We start from the raw sequence: 25,299 nt of genomic DNA, 5'->3' as shown, positions 1-25,299 counted from the left end.
ATATTTTTAGTTTCAATATTTGATCCACTGAGTTACAGTGAGTCTTCTCTCTCTGGAACAATAGAGAGATGGATTATCAGTTACAAATATTGATAGGGAATCAATACATAGGGTAGCCAGGCTGAGGATAAGAAACAGAAATGTAGACTTTGTATTATTATTACTATGTCTTGTATGCCACCCTTTTGTTGATGGCTCATGGTGGTTCACAGCATATTCAGTAACATGTAAAATCAATATACTTACACATAAAAACGTTTAAAATCATTCTAGGCCTGATGGCACAGATAAGTACATAAGGGTTGGGGAGGTCAAACTGATGGAAACCTGTAGCTGCCTCAATTGTATGAATGAATACTTTTTGTGCATGAGAACAGGAAAGGGTGAAAACTAATTTTCATTGGACTGTCTAAATCTAGTTCTGATTTTTCATCATGAAAGCTCACAAGCAGTTCTCAAAGATGTAGATCTCTTGGACAGAGTGGTACAGTTTATACCCATCTGTGTGAGAGGGTGTGTTTAAGGAGCATAGTAGGATAGCATAGTTGGATGGACATCACTTCTTACCCCCTGATGGTTCTTGCATAAAAGTATCACCCTTATATTGCTCAACGGTCCATCTCTTACCAAGATACTCGGGAGTTCCACAGGGTTCCTTGATGAGTCCATTCTCCAGCTTGGCCAAGTGAAAGTCGCTGATTACAATCTTGGAGTTCTTTAGTCGGTTATAATATACCAAATTCTCTAACTGTGGAAACAGAGTGAGGGGGAAGATGCAGATATGAAAAAGGATGGGAGAAAGGAACCTAATTTCCTTACTAGCAAATTGATGAATGTAGATACAACTCCCTTATACTCACAAAGATATGACATACTGGTGCAGAACAAGAGATACCATATTGAGGAGAAGGTAAGGATACATGAACTGGGCTTCATGGAGCCACAGAGAATAGTGAAAGTGGAAAAAAGAGATAGGGAAGGTCAGTTCATGATTATTTTTAAGTGGAAAGAAAAGCAGATGGAGGATGGAGAGGTGATTAGCTCAGATATCTGTGTGGCAAAGACTAATGGCCAACTTGCCTTGAGGTTCCTATGTACAATCTTGAGCGTATGCAGGTATGCCACAGCCTCCAGCACCTGCCGGATGACATTACTGGTGTCACGCTCTGAGTAGTAACCTTGGTCCAAGATCCAATCAAATACCTCCCGGCCAGTGGCTCTGCAGGTGAGAGAAGGGACAAAGTTGCACATTGAGAAGGGAAATTGAGTATCCAGCACTTACACCAGGGAGTTGCAAAGGATGCTTCTAAATTCCATGAAAACACAGTTTTGCTGGTTGTGGTTAGAGTATAAGGTGAGCATAAAAGAGATTTTCAAAAAATTTGGGAAGCAGAGGTGGTTTGCAATTGCCTTCCTCTGTTCAACTCTCCTTGGTGGTCTCCCTTCAATGTTCCAATCCTGCTTAGCTTCCAAGATATGCTGAGATTTGGCTATACCATGCCACCTTTCCTGTCATACACACACATATACAATGTATATATAATCAGCTGGGAGGAAAAGGGGGGGGGGAGCAGAGCTTATCTTGCAGCAAATGAACCCAGTATGTTTCCAGGTACGTCTTTCTGCAGCCAGGTTTTTACATTGGTTGAAAATCAAAGGCATTTCTGATAACTATTTGGAAAGTTAAACATGTTTCTGGCAAATTGTTTTGTACTGCCAACAAAATGGCCACCTTTGGTAACCTGGGACCCTGGCAGTGCAAGGTGAGGAGATACATATATCTTTGAGAAATTGTAGAAATTCTGGGTGAAAAAAACTTACAGCTCTAAGAAGAGGAAGTACTCTTTCTTGGTGACATACACATCCACCAGCTGCAGAATATTGGGGTGTTTCACCCTGCAGGAAAAGGAAGGAAAAAACCAAACTATTGATAGTGTTCTACTGCTCTTTCATGAGCTAATATATGCCAAAGTAATATATTGACAACTGTATCCAGCTTTTTCTTGAAAAAAATCTTAAGATGATTTACATCACACTAATTGGTAACTTTTTCCATTCCTATATTCTTTTTACAATTAGATTAGAAACCTAATGTGTGTGTGTATAAACTTGGGCTTTCTGATGTTCTGTTTTTTTATGTTCAAATATTGTTGTATGTTTACCCTTTTATGATGATTTTAAATAACGTTATTTGTTACTTTGAATTGCTGTTAGAGAAGGGCGGGTTGAAAGTATCACAAATAAATAAGGAATCCTGGGAGTTGCTGCATGGTATATATCACTAGCCATGAAACATAACTTCTCCTAGGAAAAGTTCATTTTGATATTTCTGTAATGCAAAATGCTTTTCAATTGCTCTATCACATGACAATCCAGAAGAAGCCCTACATTCAATAGAGGAGGGCATGTAGTCAGTGTCTGAGTACATGTTTTGCATGTGGAAGGTCCCAAGCATTTTCACTTAAAAGTCTTAGCAGGACATCAGCTTCAGACTGTAGAGAACTCCTGCCAGTTAGAATAGACAGCGGCATGATCTGACTCACTATAAGGCAGCTTCATATATTCAGTAAACATAGGCAAGATGAGCAGTCAGTCATGTAGTGAATGATCTGGGGTCATTAGGATTGTGCGATGAGCTAGTGTGCCATGTCCATAACTTTTGGAAAAATCTCCTCATGGACTGCTCAAGAAAAACTACAATTTCTTATAGATTATTGTTGACAATTTCACATCTAAGTGAGAGGCTTCGTCTAGCAGTGGGATTACTAGAATGAGTTATGTTTATACTTTGTGAAGCAGATATGGTCCTTTCATCACTCATTCTTTTCTGACAACAGGATACATAGAGGGAGTGTGTGGGGAATAGAAAATGGCATTGTGGCAGCAGCTCTGCCCCCCTCCTGTGCATGTTTGATTGAAGGATGGATAAAAAATCCTTAGTGTTCATGGCTGTCTCTGCGTAATTAGGAATACTGAAGAACAAATTGCATGTGCAGTTGAATGTGTGGAACGCTCATGCTGTATGCCCTGTTGTCTGAAGAAGATTGCTGGCAAAGTAAAGATAGCAACAGGGCAACTAAAGAAGCAAAGGCTTGGCCAAGCTTCACTGCCTCTATTCACAACTCACATTTTCAGGATGATGATCTCATTCTTGGCGGCCTTCCGTACTTTGCGCCCATCCCTTTTCAGAAACTTCTTGCATGTATAGAGCTTCCCTGTTGACTTCTCCTTCGCACGGAATATCTCACAGAACTCTTCTCTGGAGAAAGAACAGTCACCAGACATTTAAACAGTTCCTGTGCAAGAGGTGAGAGGCAGCCCAGTAGTCAATAATTTTGTTTTTTGAGCTGCTCTCCCAAGAGAAATGCGGATATCTATATTCTTATTTTCAGATTTTCCCATAAATTTCTTACAGAGCTCTTGTCAAATTCATCATTTTAGATCCCAACTAAATTAGGATACTTTGGGTAAAGTGGTAATATATATATATATTTGTGAGTGTATAGTGGGGGGGGGGGGAACAGTGAATGAATTCCACCACCACACATCATATGTTCTCGTAGGTCTGTGTCAGAGCATAGGAAAATAACTCCCCTAATGGAATCAACACCTTTAATTTTAATTAATTTCCAACCTACAGCTTGCATTATGGATCCCCAACCTTTTAAATCCTGCCTTTGGAATTCTGGCACAGGGTGGTGGGCACAACCACAAAATGGCCATTGCAGGAGGCAGAACCAACTGCAGAATGGTCATGACAGGAGGTGGAGCCAACAGCAAAATGCCAGGGCATGAGGTTATGCATAATTCTAACTCATCAACATTTGAGGCAGACACTCTGTGTAACAGGGTGCCTTTTAAAATGAACATGCTGTTTTAAAACATTTTCTTGTATATACACACAGTTTACCTTTTGTTACACAGTGAAGATCCTTATGCCATAGCGCGGTGGCAGCTGCTTCCAAAGCAACATTTTAAAAAACCTGCTCAGCCAATGTGAAGCCCTTCTGTGCCAAAACCCCTTCAGACCCTGCCCGCTTTCTAATAAAACTTGGCAGGCAGCATGCTGGAGACTCCTGGTTTATGGCATATATGGAAAAGGGCCTCCTATCCTCCCAAAATGCAGTTTCACTTATTGTGATTTGATCACTTCTTGCCAGCAGTAGCCAAGGATAGGGGAAATGCACGGTATGATGTCATGCAGTGGCTAAGTAAAATTTCACATCGTGGGAACAACAGAGAGAAAACAACTTGGCGAGGTTGTTTTTAGAATCTCATGTCACTAACTTGTAAATTGGCCTTGCTAAAACCAACTGCAGAAGTCATGCCATTATTGTATTAGCCTCCCATTATATTGATTGCTATTCTAATTTCTGCATTGCTTCACCAGCACTGGCTTAATGTATGATACAGTTATGAATGGACCTTTCCAGTCTCTGATCAAATGTACAGAGAAAATTAATATGATACTTACGTTTTGATGACCTGCCCCAGGTCATATCTGTCAGTCACTTCAGAGGGCTGGTTGTAATCTTTTTTATCTCCCAGGGTAACACATCCAAACGGCATTGCCAACCCAGTACTGAAAGGTAAGAGAGACAGAAAGTCTGTAGGTCATTGATCTTGGAATGAGGTGGTATTCCTACTCTCTTTAACTGGGGAGATCTGCTCAGTATACTACCACTGAGCAGACTGAAGTGAGAAGGAGAAGACAGGTGCAAGTTTTGGCCAAATATGTAATCCAGTTTCATTACTGCTAGGTTAAAAAGGGAGCCACAAGTGAGAATCAATAACCACCATTCAGAGAACAAGATACTGCTGCCAGTTAACCCCAACTGTACCACTCAGAGCTGCTGTCACAAAACCCATTTATAGCCAACTGTTCCATGCTCTGTAATTTTCTCTTCCTGGTTATCTAATCCATCTTGATGATTTATCAGCTGCCTTGGATCCCATCATAATTATTACAACATGACAAGACAAAATCCAGCATTTCTAGGGGCTGTTCATCCTGTGTTGCTTAGTTTCCACAGGCCAAGGCTGTGTTATTTCATGCTAAATCTGAGCACCAGAAAGCAGTGCAGGTTCTCATTCTCTTCAGACAGGCAAGAAGTTTCACAAATACCAAGAACTCTCCGTGGTTCTGTAGCCCCAATGCTATGGAATGTCTCACTGTCCTGCTTTTTCCTTTTGGACCAGTCTCAAAGCTCAAAACCTCCCAGGGTTGAGTCTTTTGCTTATGTTACTCTGCACAGTGCTAGAAAAAACTGGTGGTAGTACTGAACAATACTAATAATGAGGATGCTGGCTGTCCCTGACTCTGTATGTGCCATATTTATGCAGTTTCATGCGAATGAGCTAAGTATACATAATTATATAGATCATGAAAATGCTCTTTCTCTTGCCAGCAAGAAATTAAGCTCTCTAAATTCTATACAGCACTAGGGAAATAAGACTGCAGGCAGGCAGGACAGAAAGATTTAGTAGAATTGGGTCAGGCAAAAAAGGTGGAGGCCCTATTTTGTATGCAAATGGAATGGCACCTTGTTGTCATTGTTTAGGAGAAGCAGTAATCTTATATATATGGAGTATTCTGCAAATCCTATGTTTCCCAAAAGCCTATCAACAAGCATTCCTTAGGGAAATAGATGCCACTGCGATAGCAGAAGAACACTTCCGCATTCTTTGTCCCAGGGCAAGTTTGCATTACAAGTGAACTCTGTTCTGTTTAAGCTTTTATTAAATAATCCATCCCACACATTTCTTAACTATTCCAGTCTTCCAAGTAGCTTACAAAATATCAAATCAAAGATGAAGCAAATCCAGTTAATATATGCCATAGTCATAGTACCAGTTTCAACACTACATGCTGTCGAGCCATAAGTAAGTTTAAAAGTTTGCCAAAATAGGACAAATATCCAGCTGCCTCCTAAATTCTGGTAGCAAGAGAGTTACATAAATCTGTCTTGGGGGCACTCTACAATCAAAAAGGCTCTGCAAGGTTTTGCTGCCCATCATACCTTGGTTAATGGAAAAATATGAAACAAGATTATGAAAATTACCTAAATGTATAGGAAGATCTGGAAGTCCTTAATATGGCTTGATCTCAGACCATTTACAAAGATATGCTAAGCAGAGTTACACCCTTCTAAATTCATTGAAGTTAACAGGCTTAGAAGTGTATGACTATTTAGAATTATGCTGCTAGGAGACAGTATGATCAGCACCTCGAACTGGGCCTCAAACCAACCGTAAATCAATATAGCTGTTATGAACTGGAAGAGTCTTACCTGTATGTTTGACCCCTGATGCTAGCATGGCAGCTATATTTTGAACCATCTGTATTTTAGACATTTTTTCATAGGCAGTCCAACATAAAGCACGTAGCAGTAGTCTGATCTGGGTGGTCATCCTCTGCTCAGCTGTGTCTGGATCCTTCCTGCCAAGTTTGGGGTGTAGCTTTAACTCAGTAAAACTCATTTATAGTACAGATGTACTAATTATTGTCTGCTCCCAGGTGTTTATAATCCCAATCAAAGCAAAAATGTTGCACAAAAGTAGTTATCATTAGTGGGATATCAATTATCTCCAAGAAACAATGTCAGATTTTTCTGCTCAAACTATCATTTGGTGGACCAGGGTTGTTCTTAATTAAACATATTTGACATTGGTAATTTCTAGAATCTGCTTTAAGAATCTTTCTACTGACTGAGGGCTGCTTTGCTCAAAATTTCCTACATCATTGCTTCCATGTAGTAAGATCATACGTGCAAAACAACATAGAAATTATGCATATTAACTGGACTTTCCACAGATACCTGATATTATTTCCAGGGGATTATGCATAGTCTCCAAAGACCCCACATTAATTGGAACATCTTAATATTTTCTTTATTTTTGAATGGATCGATGTAAAATTAGAAGCTACACTAGATGTTTAAAATTTTACACTAACAATTTTGAGTACACCTTTATCCTACTTTTCCTCCATGGAGTTCATTGGTGGCTATTCCCTCTGGAATTTAATCTTCACAACAAGCCTGAAGGTGTGTGTGTGAATATATATCAAGGCCACCTAGGCAGAGTTACACCATTTTATATTTCAGTGGACTAAGATGGAAATAACTCTGTTTAGGACTGCAGTGCCAATTAGTTTCATGGCAGAGGAAAGATTTGAATGTCTCTATCTTCAGGCCTAGGTCAACACTCTCACCATTATACCACATGACCTGACAGTGGCTATATGTTATAACAATGGGGAAGCTGCGAACAGACAGTGATGGTGTCTAAGGATTCCAACAGGTCTAGAGAGAAAATGTCCTGTCCCTTTAATATGTGGAAATGGGCAGTTGAAGCTATAGCACTGAGAAAACTCCATTTGGTGAATCACATCCCATTAAGCTTTTATTAAAGGGACAGGATATGCTACTCCAAGTCTATTGGCAACTGAAGATGGAACCTGTTGTCACTTACCATTTCACATTATGTCTGTATGTGGTAGGCAGTTCTGCATAACTTAGTAGCGTTTTGTAGGGGGCAAGCATCACTCAGGTTTTGTTCTCCCTATCAGACACCTAGATCTAGGAATGCTGTAAAACCACATTTACACAAATAAAGCACAGGATAAAACCCAGATCAGGATTTGAATTAGTCATCCTCCTTTCCTCTCCACTATCACACAGGGATAGTGACAGGTGCATCATTAACACATCTCCAGCAAGTGTAATTAGTCACAAGTGCACTGAACTGCAGTGTGATAAACTGAGCACCAGAAATGGCAGCAGTCACAATTCTGTCATAACTCAAGGATTACCATAACTTCTTTATTTTAAAAAGATGCTCAATTCTGAAAGTACTTGAGAATCTCAGAATCCTTTGAAGAAAGCAAAATGAAACATTTCTTTGCTGTGCTAAGTAGCACAGAAACTAAAACAAATGCAGTTCTTCAAATGTTCAACCAAGCAAAATGAAGCAAGATCTTCATTATGGTGAAAAATCTCACAAGTAGAAATAGTACAACTAAATGTGTGACTTTTGCTAGAACTTGTATTTGGGGAGAGATGGTAGCCCACAGCTCAGTGAAGCATCACATCTCTTGGCGTCTCCAGGGCAAAGACCTTAAGAGAGGAAGGGACTGGCATTCTCCAGAAGTGGTGATGCTCTAACCTCTGTCAAAGCTCTAACCTTTAGGGATGAGAATGTGGTTCAAGGGCAGAAAGTCCTGGATCCAATCCCTGGCATTTCCAGTTAAAAGGACCAGGCAGTAGATGATGTGTAAGACCTTTGCCTGAGACCTTGGAGAGCCTCCGGCAGTCCAAGTAGATAATACTGACTTTGATATATTGAGGGTCTGGTTTGGTATGAGGCAGCTTCATGTGTTCACATCCTCCATCGGCCGCATTCTTTTTGCAAGTGTGCTACCCCTGCATCCCATGAGTTATGCACTGGTGTGGCTCAAATGTGCTATAAATGTAAATAAACACATTCTATGGAAAGATTCAGCCAGAGATGGAGCCTTATTTCAGAACAGAAAATAATGAACACAATATGCTGCTTTACACTGAATCAGGCTATTGATCTATCAAGGTCAGAACTATCTGTTCTGACTGGCAGTGGCTCTCAGAATCTCAAACAGTGATCTTTCACACCACAGATTCCTTGATCCTTTTAACTGAAGCTGCTGGGGATTGAACCGGGGACCTTCTGTATGCAAAGCATATTCTGTGCCACTGAACCATGCTTGCCCCAATCCAGAGAAGACACTGTACGAAATAGATGAAAGTATTAGATGCAGCTATTATTGCAGGAAAAAAAATGTGCCTAAAAGATGTACGCTCACATGATGGAAAGGAAGATAATTCCACTTCTGCTGGGATCATTAGCAAACCCAATTTACCGAGGTATTCCTTTCTGACCCTTCCAATTTCCAAGCAGAAAGATGTATACATCTGAGATTGCAGAACAGTATTTAGAAAGTAGAATTTACAGGCAGGTTTGGGGTAACATGCAAAACACCTTTGGGAGAAGCTGGACAGGACATACTTGATATGCAAATTTGACATCTAGATAACTTGTATTTACTTGGCATTAAAAATAACCAACCTAAAATCAATACAAATACTGTGTCTCATAGAGACAGCCTTCCTGGTGTTGTGGGACTACAGAGGAAGCCCCATCTTTGAAATCTCTACGGGAAAGAAAAGTGAGAAAGGGAAAATAGTACAGCAGAGTTTACAACTGTTACAGCCTTGTGGTACATCAAAAACTAACAAATGTGTATCCCAACAAAAGCTTTTATGGCCCACTTCTTCAGATTCTATGAGTGGAAAAGGAGGTGGGGAGTAAAAGAGGGAAGGTGTGTTAAAGGAAAAGGAAGTCACCTGTGCAACATTACTTGGGAGTAAGGCTGATATATACATTAAAAAAGGATTGGACTAACAGGAAATTCCTATGCTATGATTTGTTTTCATCTTATATTGGTCCAGACTTTCTTAGGCAAAAAAGGGATGGGGGCCACAGAACAGATTATTTGAATTAAAGGAAAGTGGGTTGTGATGGGTAGCTTACCTTTCCCAATATCTTTTGATGGGGGAGAGGGAAAAGCAGGGTGGGGAAATCCTACAAGAAAGGCAATGAGTCCATACAAGTGTGAGTGTAAGAAGAAGAAGAAGAGTTTGGATTTATATCCCCCCTTCTCTCCTGCAGGAGACTCAAAGGGGCTTACAATCTCCTTGCCCATCCCCCCTCACAACAAACACCCTGTGAGGTAGGTGGGGCTGAGAGAACTCAGAGAAGCTGTGACTAGCCCAAGGTCACCCAGCTGGCGTGTGTGAGAGTGCACAGGCTAATCTGAATTCCCCAGATAAGCCTCCACAGCTCAGGCAGCAGAGCGGGGAATCAAACCCGGTTCCTCCAGATTAGATACATGAGCTCTTAACCTCCTACGCCACTGCTGCTCCATAAGAGAACACTTCTCTCCTTTTTGAATTTTGAATGACCAGAAAACTGGGGAAATACAGCTACATATGCATATACTTCTGCCAGTTTCTGCCAGTATGCCTCTGGCAGGCAGTTGTCTTTCATCCTAATTCAGCTTGTAATGCAGCTGTGAGGTTACCTTGAATCTACACGTCTGTCTGTCTGTCTGTCTGTCTGTCTGTCTGTCTGTCTGTCTGTCTGTCTGTCTGTCTGTCTTCTAACCTGCCACTTCTCGACCACTCTGGGCTCAGGGCAGCTTATATCATACACAACCATTAGAATCATACATTACAAATGTATGAAGGGCATTATTCTGTGGCACCATAAATGTCTTGAAGGGCATTATTCTGAGGCACCATAAAACGTACCATGTAGAGCCAGTTGGAGGTGAAAGAGTGGGAAGGGAATAACTAATGCAACAACAAAGGGAAAGTAAAAAAATAATTTCAACAACTAAAGGAAAGAAAAGTGAAAGGAAAGTGGGAGAGGGGACTGGGGACAATGACAAAGACCACTTAGTGAACAACTGTCTCTGCCCTTAACCATGTACCTAGCAGAACTTCTCAGGGGCCCTGTGGTGCCAAGGCTTTTGCAACATGCTGAAAACATATTCCAGCCTTGATGTTTTCCCATGCAAAGATGACTGCTCACCCAAATTCTTATGGAGACTGGCAGACTCCAATACTATCACAAGATTAGTGACATTTGTTACACAGCTTTTTGCCTGCACAAAGTCACACGAATGGCCTTGCTTGCAAAGGAAGAATGTAAAGCTCTGAGCAGAACCTTTGTTTGTCAGTGCTGAAGTATTCACTGGTGTATCTAGAGCAGGGACTCAGATGTCAGGAACTACAATTGTCAGCCCCACCAGCATGGCCACTGGCCATGCTGGTAGGGGCCAAGGGGAATTCTCAGTTCTGAAATATCTGGAGAGTTTGGTGTTCCTACCCCTGATCTAGAGGGGTAGAGGGGTCATTTGACCCAGGCACCATTTTCCTGGGTCATGTGGGGGGCACCTTTTGTCCCCCACCCCTTCTCCCCCTATGCCTAACCCCCCTGGCCGAACTCCCCCTGCCAAACTGAGCAGCACCAGCAGCCCTCGGCCAGCCCCAGTCCCAGCAGCGTTGCCACTGCCCTGCACAGCTGCTCTGGAGGCTCCTTCTCTTGGCCTGGCCTGGCCTGACATGACTGCAGCTCTAGCTGTGTGACTGCCAGGCCAGGTACAGGACCCATTTCTGCTTCAGTCATGGAAAGGCAGAGCATACAGATTAACATTACAAGAGGAAAGGGGACAGTTCCACTCAACAACAGAGAATTGCTGCTGATTGTCACTTTCCCTCTAATTTTAGAAGAATACATTAGTATTTTGGCAGTGGAGCTGTATTGCAGGGAATGTCCCACCTCTGAAGACTTCTTTCAAAAAGCATATAAATAGAACCTTAATTTTAAAAACAAGTTCACAAATTGGCTTGAGCATGCTGGGAGTGTCACAGTGGTGTCACAGGCACTAAGCACTTAGAGATAGTGTGGCATGGTAATTAGGACAGAGACCAGAAAGACCACAGTTCAGATATTACCTCTACTTGGAAATCATTAAGTAGCCTTACCAAGCTGTGGTCTCTTAATATTTGCCCCCTGTTGCAATGCGAATATAAAATTATTGAATTAATTTGCAAAGTAAGGCTTGCTGAGATAATCTGAATGGTGTACTTTGAATATCCTAAAACATTATATAAATGCTAATTATCATTAGGCATTACTTGCCCACGACATCAACAGTAACACATTCCCCAATGGACCTCAGATCGCAACAGACAGGCTTAGAAGAGATGGGGAATGTATTTCGCACTTCTCATTGTGTTTTTTTTTTAATTAAATGACAATCTGTTAGGGTGCTTGTGATAACAAGCTATCTCTCTTCCAGGACAGCATAACTAATCTGGAGCTGAAATGAGATGGTTGTGGTGGGGAGAGGCTTATTAAACAAATGAGCCCCCCACATGCCCCCCACCCCTTTAGTGATTTCTGTGTAAAAGAGTGAAAAACATATTCGTGGTATGGGCATTGGAGGGATATGCATGTACCCTATAGTCCACCATCTGTTTCATCTAGTGATGCATAGCAAAGCGTGACTAAACATGAACTGGCGAAAAGCCTTGTTTCCGGCAAACAGTAGCCAGTAAACCATAACAAGGTGGGCAGTGTTGGGCTACAAGAGGGAAAGGACAGGGAACAGCTTTTCTTCCTCTCTCATAATACTGGAATGTGGGATCATCTGCTGAAGCTGGAAGGTGAGAGGTTCAAAACAGACCAACAGAGTATTTCTTCGCCCTAGGATGTGGTGATGGCTTCCAATTTGGAAGGCTTTAGGAGGGGAGTGGACATGTTCATGGAGGACAGGGCTATCCAAGGCTACTAGGCAAAATGTATACTACTCATGATGCATACCTATTCTTTCCAGCATCAGAGGACCATGCCTGTTATATGAGGTGCTGTGGGACACCGGCAGGATCATGCTGCTGCAGTTGTCTTGTTTGTGGGCTTCCTAGAAGCACCTGGTTGCCCACTTTGTGAACAGACTGCTGGACTTGACGAGCCTTGGTCTGATCCATCATGGCTTTTATTATAATCTTATGTTCCTATGAATACATTTCCTCAGTTCCAATAATTGGATTGGGATCACACAGCGATCGTATACCATTCCAAGTATTTTCTAAAAAAAGCATCAAGGCGGCAGTGCAGAGAAGTAATAACTGTGAAACTGTGGACAGTCTAAGTTTGTTTTAAGGGGGCACTTTTTTACCTCCCCCATTTGTGGTGGTAACTTTTGCATCAAAAATTGGCACAGCACCAATCACAATTTTATGGAACACCAGTATTCATTCTACCATTAACGTATGTGACTATACTTCCACTTCATGAACCAGTCTCAACAACTTAACTGCATATGGAAAGAGGACACCATGGTGTGTCCCCCATTTTTCATTTTTGATACCCTAAACGGGGGCTGCAGGAACTGACACAGGAGTTTCTGTTCCTGGCCAAAATTATCTTGTTATAGACATCTTTGTTTTGATGTTCTCTGGTAGAATTCAAAGGAACCAACTTTTCATTATACTCAATTATTCTGAGGAATAGTTATTCTGAGGATTGTTGTTGTTACCTTCATTAGATGCTTAAATTTTTTATTAATACCTAAAAGCAACTTAAGAACAAGCAGGTTGCAAAGCTTAGAAATATAAATAGGTACATTTATGTATTATACGGATAGATAAGTCCATATTTTTTCCTTTCCAAAGTTCTATTAGCCCCAGCAAAAAGGCCTCTGCTCTCACTTTCATTTTTAAAATCTTTTCGATTGTTGACTGTATTATTCCCCAGAATTTTCTGCCCTTGTCACAATTCCACTGCAGATAATAGAATGTCCCTCTTTGTGGTGCTCACATTTCCAATATTTATTTGAGACACTTTTATATGTTTTTGCTAATTTATCTGGGGTCATATATTATCTGTATATCATTTTATTAAAATTTTCTTTCAGATTAGAGCATAATGTATATTTAAGACCCCTTGACCGCATATTTTCCCATGCTCTAACTGAATGTCATATCCAAAATGTATAGCCCATTTTATCATACACTCCTTTACTTGTTCTCCTTCTGTTTCCAATCTTAACAATAATTTACACATTTGGGCAATTATACGTTCATCATTTGTACACAATTCAGCCTCAGATTCCATCTTAATATCATCAAAGACATGCATCTTTTTATCTGTTTTAAATCTCTCATTTAACTGTAGATAAGTAAACTATTCACAGGAGGTTCCTTTCAGCTGTAGTTGCTGTCATGTTTTCAACTTTCATTCCCCTTGCACGAAATCTAAGATACCACGAAATACAATCAATTTCTTCTCAAAATTCATTTTGTGTTTAAAAAATGCCTCATGTGAAATGCCTTCACGAGCCATGGACTATTTACTTTTTGGAACTCTGTTGTCCTCAGCAGCTCTTACCCTGGGTCACTATTCCTGCTTATCGAGAAGGGCCCTTGTCATCAACAGGAGCTCTCTTTGATTTTGATTCTACTGGTAATATGTGGTGACAGAAGACAAAAATGTTAAATGGAACCAGGAAGGAAGACTGACAGTTCCTTCTCCAAGTGCTGCTCTTTCATTTCACAGCAAGGATATGAATTCCAGCCCCAGGCACAGTCGAGGGTTTTTTGTCTTTATACGTATATGTGTATTTGTTTATGACTCTTGAATCGTCCTTGTTTTAGAAAGGGACTCTATTTGGGCAATAATGTTATTTAAAAATGAAGATGAAACTGTTAACCATATCTGACCATAAAATACAGCCCGGAAACCACACAGCACCCAAATCACTCAGTCTGTTTATATACAAATTCCCATTTAAATGAAGTAAATTTGCACAATCTCAAAACAAACAAAAAATAATAGTGCAGCGGTCTTCCTACCATCCCCAGGAAGGCTGAACCACCATGTAGCTGTTTCCAGTTTGATCAATTTACCTTTCTGGAGCTGCCCCACCATCTTCAAGAAGCAGACTTGTATGTCTTTGCTTCTCCCATTTTATTTCCTCTCTTAGTAGCAAGTAGTTTGTTAGGGAAAAGGTTTAAACCGTGTTTCACATGAGCATTTATTTCCTTTCTGTAGTGCCTCTATTTTTATGTATCTGATTTAACTTGATTCTCTTTCTATTAATATTATTTTATTATTAGAAATGAATTTTCTTGTTTACGAAGCTTGTTCCCCTTCAGATCTTTACAGCCCAATCCTAAGTAGGTTGGTGGGCAAGGACGGCAACACTCTGGCTCCACCCTTCCCCTTCCAAAGTGTTTTCCCACAGTGTGGGAAGCCCAAAAAACAAACGTGAACGGCCCAAGAATCCCCCATATGGGATAGGAGAGATATGCCACAGCAAATGTTAAGGTTTCGGTGGCTAATACCACATAATAAATGTGTTTTCTCCTTATTAGCAGAAGGATGCTTTTGCTAGCCACAGGGGCTTCACAAGTATTAGGGATTTGGGTATCAGGGACTATAACTGAGAAAGATCTAGTACATAGGTGTCAAACTCGCGGCCCTCCAGATGTTATGGACTACAGTTCTCTGCTAGCATCATGCTGGTAGGGAATGATGGGAACTGTAGTCCATAACATCTGGAGGGCCGCAAGTTTGACACCTGTGGTCTAGTATGTTGATGACTGTTTCACACCTAAGCTTAAAGGCTTGCATAAAAAGCCACTTCGTCAACTTTTCTTTTCAAATCTACGTGTTCTGTGGCAGTCATTCACCCATGTTACACATGGAGCAGATTGCAGCAGTAGAGCTGGAATATGACTCAGTGCATAAAATATTACTTACTTTATGAGAGGCTTAATTTATCCCAGGGCTTACAATGGCTCAACCTTGATATCTGTTGTTAATTTTTAAATGTTTTATTTTATTCCATTTTTATGCTGCTGTCCCAGTGAAACTGGGCTCAGGGCAGCTTCCAGCATACTACAATCCATCAGTCATAATACAATCAAGGATAATAAAATCACTTTTAGTATAAAATCAGTTCAATTAAAATTCTAGGATGTTGTTCCTTCTTTCTATAAAGTATGGCATTCCAATGTTGTCCAAAGGTAGATTATTGGAGGGACAAAAATGGGAGACCCAAATGTCTAGGATGTATGAAGACAGAAGTGTCCTTGACCAGGAGCAGAGTGAATTTCCTTCATCACTGAGTAACCACAGAGACCCCCACACATTTTATTCCATTTTTATCAGGCAGAAGGGAGTTGAAAAGACTATGGCCTCAACATCTCATTGAGGACGTTAGACATGGTACTTGCAGAGATCACGCTGTACTGAGATCATGACTTAGAAAGCAATGCTCAGAATCCTGATCCTGCTCAGATCTGTTCAGGGGAGTAGATGGGGACGGGTGGGACTCTACTTCCTAAAAGCATACCATTTAGGACAAATTATCAGTGTGGAACCACCTGTGCTGCCCATCATACCTTAATCTCAAATTCCATCCTTTAATGAAGGTTGACAATGACATGTCTTGCTGCAAGGATGGTGCATTTCTGTACATGAACAGTATTTACATTTGACTGAAAGTAAAGAGAAGCAGCACAGCTCATTATGAGCTACACATAGCCATTGCACCTAGTTCCCTGGTCACCTTGAAGCTTCTGATTGCCACTAGCCAGACAGGAAAGATTCTGTGATCTGGAGGCAAATTATGTTACATGCAGTCATCCAGCTGCACACAACTTTGTCCGGATTAGCACCCCCCACCCCCAAACCCAGCAGCCATTAGAGGCTATACTCTGATGAGGAAGATTGGTGCATGGGGAGAGGCTCCTTGTCCTGCCAATTTTCCACACAGAAGTCTCCTTCAGCCCCCTGCTTTGTCATCAAAGCACACCTCATTTATGGCAACCAGGGCCAGAGACATTCAGAGGGGGTTTGCCATTGCCTGTCTCTGCACAGTGACCCTAGTATTCTTCAGTGGTCTCTCATCTAAAGGAGCTTGTCTGGGCTATTCAGGTCAGGGTTGTTTAACCCTAGAAGATAAAATTTTGTCAGCTGGACACCAGAGGGCACTGCAATACAAATTATTTGCCATGTCAGATACCCGCTAGCAAAAGCACAGGCTTTGGCTGCTGGGTTATGAATCTGTGCTCTCTGTTTAAGGAATAAAGGAGAATGGTTACCATATGGGGACACCTTTGGGAATTGTGGGGCTGTGACACAAAGGACAATCAGAACAGAAATAATCACTTTTAAGATAGCCACTGTGCCTTGAATTTAGTAAACAGAGGAACACTGATTACGAGGCTAAGGGGGAATTATTCCAGATGCAGAAATATTATTTCAAATGCATTTTCCTATGTTTTTCTTTGTGGAGCCCAAAACGCTTCTAAAAAAGAAAGCTGTCAACACAAACACATTCTACAAGGTACAGATAGCATAAATAGCTGCTCTGAAAGAATGAAACATTTACCAATCTCTAAATGACAGTCAAAGAATATGTACTCAGTACTGGCAATTTGGGGCACCATGCAGGCATCCATATGCAAAAAGTAGGTCCATACAATACAGTGAAAATCTGGCTTTCTGAACATTATTTCTCCATCCTCCTCAAATATTAATTTATTGCTATATTGCTAAAACGCCAAAAAGAAAAAATATTCTCATTGCTAGAGGCAAAATCCACAATCAAGGTTTCTGTATTGCATTCAGAAGAAGGATGGAAAATGGAATCTTTTCTGCTCTTTGGCAGCAGTGAATATAAAGTTCTTATAATCTTGAACCATTTTTCCAGCTAGTTCCATTCACCAATCCATTCTGATATCCTGTTTTAACACACGCTTTACTTCATAGATCATCACAGTCATAGCTAGCTGATCTGTCAACTCCAACTTTAGAATGAACACGTTGTTTGTGCATATGGGGTGGCAATGAGGCAAGTATCTTGCCAGTTCCTTGTGACCTCTATACGTTGGCAAGAGCTCATGACTTCAGCCCTTCTCATTCTACCGAAGATCAACTCTGACACTGTGTTGCAGTATCGGAAAATAGAGGCATACAGTGATCATAAGTGAAGAGAGTAAAACATTTTAAAATAGTACAGTCCATTAACTCGTCTGTCTATATATAAACTTTTATTTTGCTGTATAAGCTGCTATTCGGCACCTTCTTCCTTTCACTTAGGGTTGTTTCATCTCAGGGGAGCAGAGTTCTGCTTTCTTCTGCTGAGCCCAGTCCTGCTCATCTGCACTGCAGAAGGATGTCTATGAAACAGTGCCACTGAGGGTTGCAATGCCTGAATGACATAAGCTGATATCAGAGTAGAGTTCTTCCTTATCACCCTGTATCTTGTTTGGTGTTACGAGAACTGCACTGTAAGTGACAGATATTGAAAGTGCCCTCAAAATCGTCTTCTCAAAGCTATGATAATCACTGAGCCTGACTAGGTGTTGTCAGATTATTTATTTATTTATTGGGCTTGCTATCCCACCCTTTCCCAGCTGGAGCCGGGCTCAGGGTAGCTCACATGCATAATAAATGGAGTACAAATGCCATAAAACATAGCAAGCAATTAAAACAACAAAAGTTTGATCTTTTCCTCTTACAATTTCTAAAGATGGCAGCAGCAATTTATCACGTCGGGGACCATTTTGGGTTCCAAATTAGCCTATTTTTTTCTTCCACACTCTATAAATAATAAAACAAATCAGGAGTGGAGAGGAGGGGTAGATCAGGAGGCCAGCAAGATTGAATAAGAGCCATAGCTGCCTCAGTCAAAGGCCCAGTGGAACATCTCTGTCTTGTGGGACTGACTGAGGTCCTGCAGGGCCCCGGTGTCAGCTGATAGAGAGTTCTACCAGGCCAGAGCCAGGGCTGAAAATGCCCTTTAAGTATTCTGCTGGGGGGCCTGAAAGAAGACCAATTAGTTTCATGTAAACAAAACAAAAATAAATTGGCCATTTTGCATTTCTGGCCGCCATTTTGTGGTGGTTCCAGTTTTTTAAACTTTTTTTAAGGTTTGCAGCGATGAAGCTTCAAAGCGTCATGCTGTAGTTTTCTCGGGGTCATAGCTATATTGACACGACCCCCCAATTTTTTTTTAAAAAACCTGACAGAAATACAGCATGAGATGGCTGGTTTGAGCTGAGAAAATGGTGCCAATGAGGAAATCAGGGGACTGCGGAGAGGCATGGGAAATGTTTTAAAGAGATAACACAGCAAATAAAAACATTTTCAAAAAATTGTTAGGGAACAGCATGCAAATAAAACGTTTTCAGGCAGAAAATAAAATGTTTTGAGCTAAAAGCCACACGGAACTCCATGGAGGAAATGTTTTATTTCCTTCCTGAAAGTGTTTGATTTATATTGTGCGGAAAGGACCTATGCTTTACAGAATGCTGAACTGCCGATTAAAGTGATGGAAAGCACCATCAAACTGCACCCAACTTATTACAACCTTGTAGGGTTTTCAAGGCATGAAGTGTTCAGCATTGGTTTGCCATTGCCTGTTTCTGCACAGCAACTCTGGACTTCATTGCTGGTCTCCCATTCGAGAACCACCCTGTTTAGATTCTCAGATATGACAAGAACAGGCTATCCTGGGTCATCCAGGTCAGGACCTTTTGTGTTTGGCAATCATGCAAATGATGTCTCTGTCTAATTGAGCTATAGTGTCACTGATCAAAATGAGACTGTGCTTGAGTGAGTGGCAATTGCTATTTCCTAAATAAGCCACTATGTCACTACTCTTCATACAAAGAGAGCCAAGTTTAAAAAAAATCATAAGTAGCAGGGAACAAGTAAGACATTATAACAATGCCGTTGTAAAGATGGCAGCAGAGAAACTAGAGGAATTTCAAATAAACTGGGCACAAGTGAAAGCTCAGTCAAGGCATTACTTTTGCTGAAATTCAATCCTTCATGTGCTTCACCGCTACAACTTGTTTCCAGTCCTATAAACTGGCTGGCTTCTGCTAAGTAGATTTGTTTGCATTATCCACACATCTGTACATAAGTACTCATATAAAAATGAAAGAGAATGCATTGTGACTAATATCATTTGAAGAGAAAAGAAAGGGTGTTTTTTTTTCCAGAGATGAGTTTTAATTTCTGGGTATCCAAGTTGTCAATTGAAACAAGAAAATGATAACTCTACATACAATGCTGATTGCCACCTTGGGGTCAGGAAGGAATTTTCTTCCAGCCCAGAGTGGTCAGGGTCCTAGAGGGGTTTTGTTGTCTTCATCTGAGCAGTTTCGAATTTCCTGCATTGTGCAGACCAGATGAGGTCTTGAGGTTTTCTAGCTCTATGTTTCTGCATTTCCAACAATACTAACAGGAGCACACAGCTTCAGTGCAATCTACCAGTTAAGTGCTGTTTAATTACATCAAAATCACAGCATCTTGAAAGGAGTGGTATTATTTCAATGTAAAACTAATGATGAAATGAAATAAACAAGTCTAGTTATTTTCTTTAATTTAGTTACTGAGAATGAATGAGCAAGATATCCTTTGCACTTTTGTATAACTGTTTTACTGCCTTTAGGAGTCATCCTCCGCTTGAAGGTTCTGAACTTTGTCTGGATTTCATCCTGTGTTATTGGAATTAGCAACCAATTAAGGTGAATTGATCACAGGATTCTAATTCTTTCTTTCTGGCTGTTTCTTTAGACAGCATCACTGATTCCAATGGGATATTTCTCCCTCCCCTTTCCCTTCCCCCCCGAAAATAGTATTGGATTTGGGGAGAAAACTTGGAAAAACCACGGCCTTTCTTCAGTTCTCTGTGTTCTGTGCTTCAATTTGATATCTCATTTTTCTATTTGTGACAGAACCAGTGGCGTATCTGCCAATGGACAAGGGAGGGCACTTGCCCCGGGTGCCCCCTTGTGGCGGGCGCCAAAAATGCAGGTTTGTTTGTGGGTTTTTTGTATTTTTAGTGTTTTTTCTGTTTTTGGCCTGCAGGGGGCGCCGTTTTTAGGCTAGCAACACCAAAATTTCAGGGCTTTTTCGGGAGACTCTCCTAATGATATCACCCAGGTTTGGTGAGGTTTGGTTCAGGGAGTCCAAAGTTATGGACTCCCAAAGGGAGTGCTCCCATTCCCCATTGTTTCCAATGGCAGCTAATAGGAGATGGGGGCTACACCTTTGAGGGTCCATAACTTTGAACCCCCTGAACCAAACTTCACCAAACCTGGGTGGTATCCTAAAGATACTCTGAAATGTTGGTGCTTTTATCTTAATAATTTAAAAGGAGAATCTGGGCTCTCCAGTTTAAACACCATTGAAAATGATGCTGTTTGGGGGTGGATTCCAGCATCACTTGTTTAAACAAGGGAGTCCAGATTCTCCTTTTAAATCCATCTTAAAGGGAGAATCTGGGGTTCCCAGTTTAAATAACATTGAAAGTGATGCTGTTTTTCCCAATTAGGGGGACTGGATACAACACCATAAAATGTTTTCATAGCAGTAATAAAACATTTTGAAAGCATTTTGAAAATGTTTTCAAAAAATTTATTTCTGCTGTGTGACATGGCCCATTGCTGTGTTCAGATTTGTGAGTTGGTGCATGTTCTATAATTGTGACTTTGAAACGACCTGGTGGAAAAAATCATTGTTTGGTCCTGATGGGGGAGGGTGGCCGCCCATGGGGTGGGGGCACAAAACTCAGATTTTGCCCCTGGGCTCCATTTCCCCTAGATACGTCTCTGGGCAGAACAATCATTCTCCAAAACTGACTCTGATGTTACAAATAGACAGATAACAAAATCACATTTTAGCGGTCTTGGTATGAGCAATAGTATCCTTTCCTAGATCAATACTTCTTTGAAAGGTTGGAAACAGGGTAGGGCGGGAATTGACAAATGGTCAATTATGTCTGTAGAAAAAGATTTAGAGGATGTCTCCAAATCTGTGTGAAACTTTCTCATTATAGCATAGTCATTAATGACCTGGAAAGAGGAATGAACAAGTGAAGTGACTAAATTTTCAGATGGTGCTAAATTATTCAACACAGTTAAGTCTAAAGCAGACTGTGAGGATTTACAGAAGGCTTTCACAGTATTGGGAGAAAGGGCAATGGAAATGGCAGATGAAATTAAATGTTTGTAAATGCAAAGTGATGCACACTAGGAAAAAATAAAGCTCAGTCATATGTCTACTTCAATAAATTCTAGCAACCAGTATTCTAAAAGAAGATTCTCGGGCCCATCAAAAAGGGCAAAAAATGTTTGGGACGATTCTGAAAATGAAGAAGATAAATCTAAAAACACATAGCGGTAAAATCTCAAAAAAATGACAGAGAAAAGTAGAGGGGGTTAGAAGTAGGTAGAACCGTGTATGGTTTGCACAAAGTGAATATTCAAGTTGTGCTTAATTAAAGAGCTGGTTTTTCAAACACGACAATAGATAACAGTGCACAATGCTCAACTAAGAATAAGTTCTTTCTTGACACTTCCAGTTGCTACACAACTTTTCTACCCCTTCATTTATTGTACGTATTTTATGAGAATTTTTATCTCATCATTGCGTGTCAGCTTAAAATGGCTGAAAGCATATAAACGCTCTAGATGCATCACTTGGTTAGATGAGTTACACATTCTCATTTGATTTAGCAAAGCTATTCTTCAAATATATATATCTGGAATAAATATACGTATTCGTTTCTAACTGTCACTTTTTTTTGCCAAAGAATGTGGGTGATTCTGTTGGGAATTGGAAGAGTGGTAAAAACTCTTTTAGAAATTTCCAAGTCCCCTGAAACAGCTATATCTCCAAATGTTGCCTGAACAGATTTAAGTAGACACTGAAATTGCAATAGCATAGTTGCTAAGAAGCGAGCCACGTGAAAATACTTTCATTTCCCAGTGGGGTTTGGGTTTTTTTGGTTACTTTGTCATATGGCGGATAATATGCTGTTAATGTGGAATCTGTTTTATCCATTAGCCGTTTTGAATTTTATTTGATTAGCTGGATGTTTAATTTTTTTCAGCACACGTATTTTGCCGCTTTCAACACACTTCCCACAAAAAGAGTTGTCTCTTATATGCTATGTTATGAATTTATGATATTTTAAACTGCTCTGAAAAATAAGTTGCATGCTTTTAGTAACTTTATTTTTTTTAGCGTTATTAATTTTATTCCTGTTGTGAACAGGCAGATTTCTAGAAAAGCAGTCTATAAGTAATCTAAATTTATGGGGACCAGCACCAAGTACACAATAAAAATATGTTCCTTGCAGATCTCATTTCTGAGAAAGGAGGGATGTGGTTCAAGGTTTCCTCCATAAACCTAAGAGAATGGGAAAGAACACACGGAAGGAACCATTCTGAAAGGTACATAGGCCCCATATATCTGTAAGTATCCTTAGATCTGTTCTTCTGTGTTCATGTGAAGGGATTGTTCCTCGGTGCTTGTGGTGAAAGCGGGCAGCACGGCACTCCCAGATGTTTGTGGGACTACAGTTCCCATCAGCCCCTGCCAGCATGTGCCAATTGGTCCATGTTGGCAAGGGCTGATAAGGAAACCAATCGTAATCCATAACTTATCCTAGAATTATAAGGTGCTCCACCACTATTCAGAATGCCTTTAGAAGCTAAATTATCACAATTTCATCACATCACTAGAAAGCTCTTAGGCAGACAAACCAACTGAAACTTCCTGAGTCATTCTGATCTATGTTTTGATAGTTTGTGTATGCAAAGACCAGTACTTACAATCTAACAACAACTTGTCAGCAGTTTGTCACTATTCATTGACTTGGCAGGAGTTTAGCTTATGCTAATTTTGGTGTAATAATGGAATAATATTTACTATGCACTGCCAATATGGCAAAAACATTTTCCTGTGAAATAGCCCAAAAAGGAACCTCAGTTTATTAAAATGTATCCTGTTGATCAAATCACACACTCAGCTATCTGAACAGCACTAACTTGCATGGTCAAGAGGATGAAAACCTTGAAAAGGGTAGGCATAAATGGCAGAGGTATAGCAAGGGAGGAAAGCGCCCAGTGCACCAGTGTGTTCTCTGCCCCTGCCCCACCCCAGAATGCCCCCATTCCACCTCAGAACACCCCCAGAACGCCCTCACCACACCCCCACAGGGATGCGCCCGGTGCATCGCGCGCCCCCAGTCCCCTTGGAGCTACGCCTCTGATAAAAGGTGGCTTCTCAATGCTGCTCCATTTGGTACAAAAGGAAGCACAATGAAGTCTCTGGGATACAATCTAGTTTCCTATCTCAGAACTGCCAGGTGGGATTCTCCACCTATGTTCAAGAGGAAGGGAAAGCCCTTTTGGTGACCATAAGAAATATATTCCAGGGCAGATGTTAATGGACACAGTGAAATGTTCCAGTTGAATTGATTAAAGAAATAGAACCAATGAGATATTCTTTTAATTGGGTTCACCAGGATATCTCAGAAGAAAAATAAAATGAAATCACAGCACATTCTGCCAAAGTAGTATTTGGGTTTATTTTTGGAATTTCAGACAGGGGAATTTGCTGGGTCACCTACCCTGAATTTGGAGACTCCTCCAGTATCTAGAGACGTCATGATGGGGCCTCTGAGGGAAACTCTTGATGTGGCAACTATCCATGGTTTGCCTCCCTTCCAGAATTTGAGATGAAGAGCTGGAAATTCCTCAGACATCTGCCCTTGAATTTGAGGTGTGTGGATTTATGCATGGATTTTCTCTTCCAGGTTTTGCCCATTGCTGGCAAAATGGAGAATAATTTCAGAACGAAAGGGTTCAAGATATATCTGAATAGCAAACGTGGACTTATTTGGAATGCAGCCTATCAATATGTCAGGGCTGGTAACCATCTTTAAACTCACAATGTACTGTGACATAAGACAGACACAGGGTTCAGGAGTCTGAAATATTTCAGCTAACACACATTTTTAACTGAAGGCACCAGTAAAACAAACCCAGCAGTCACATGGTAGCCACTGGAAGCAAATATGCAGCGGCAGCTCTGGGCAGCAAGCCATTTGCATTTGCCATACCAGCACATGCCACTGAATAAGAGAGGGATGAAGGATGAATGGCCAAAAATTGCATGGGAAAGGGTGAGTGCACTCCTACAGACTTCATGCCATTCAGAGCTCTGTCAAAGGACCTGCATTTCAAGCAGCCACTCATGCAGTGGCTTGCTGCACAAATCAATAGGCATTTTACTTACCGAACATATGACCCCAGCAAGTGGATCACAAGCTTCCTAACAGATAGGAAACAGCAGGTGAAGCTAGGAAAAATTACATCAGACACCTGTAAAATGAGCACAGGGGCCCCCAGGCTGTGTACTTTCACTTACTTTCTCTTCTCTCTGCATATGGCTGCACTTTAAGTAGATCCCATCTGTTAAAATAGTGAAATTTTGCAGATGATACAACAGCGATGGAATTGGTTACTCATTCGGGTATAACTGCTTGATAAGGAAACGCATACAGGCGGGAGGTTGAACAACTAGCCTCGTGGTGCCACTGGAACAATCTAGAAACTGAACACACTTAAAACCAAGTACAGAAATGGTGGGTAGATTTCAGGAGAAACCACTCCCATCCTACTGCCTCCTCTCACAATGCTGGACAACACAGTATCCAATAGTAGAGACCTTTTAAATTTCTGGGCTCCATACATATCTCACTTGACCCTAAAATGGTCACCTAATATCAAAAATGTCATCAAAAAAAAGCACAACAAAGGGATATGTTCTTTCTTGTATTGCCAACTCAAGGAGGCTCAAACTGCCTAGCAAGAGGAGCTGCTG

General features: G+C 40.9%; 1 protein-coding gene across 1 annotated transcript in view; it reads right to left on the bottom strand.

Moving 5' to 3' along the window:
* The window catches only part of CAMKV (CaM kinase like vesicle associated), a 71,574-nt gene that overhangs the window by 13,757 nt on the left and 32,518 nt on the right, over positions 1–25,299 (bottom strand). The window contains exons 2-6 of the mRNA XM_048489874.1: positions 4,475–4,582; positions 3,128–3,259; positions 1,822–1,896; positions 1,081–1,219; positions 628–748 (exon numbers count right to left, since the gene is read on the bottom strand). Of these exons, the coding sequence (XP_048345831.1) occupies positions 628–748; positions 1,081–1,219; positions 1,822–1,896; positions 3,128–3,259; positions 4,475–4,569 (562 nt within the window). The 5' untranslated portion in view covers positions 4,570–4,582. The remainder of the gene's footprint in view (positions 1–627; positions 749–1,080; positions 1,220–1,821; positions 1,897–3,127; positions 3,260–4,474; positions 4,583–25,299) is intronic.

This window comes from Sphaerodactylus townsendi, linkage group LG03 (genome assembly GCF_021028975.2).
Source record: "Sphaerodactylus townsendi isolate TG3544 linkage group LG03, MPM_Stown_v2.3, whole genome shotgun sequence".
Taxonomy (NCBI): Eukaryota; Metazoa; Chordata; class Lepidosauria; order Squamata; family Sphaerodactylidae; genus Sphaerodactylus; species Sphaerodactylus townsendi.
Note: the sequence above shows the minus strand (reverse complement) of the source record. Positions and strands in the feature narration are given on the sequence as shown.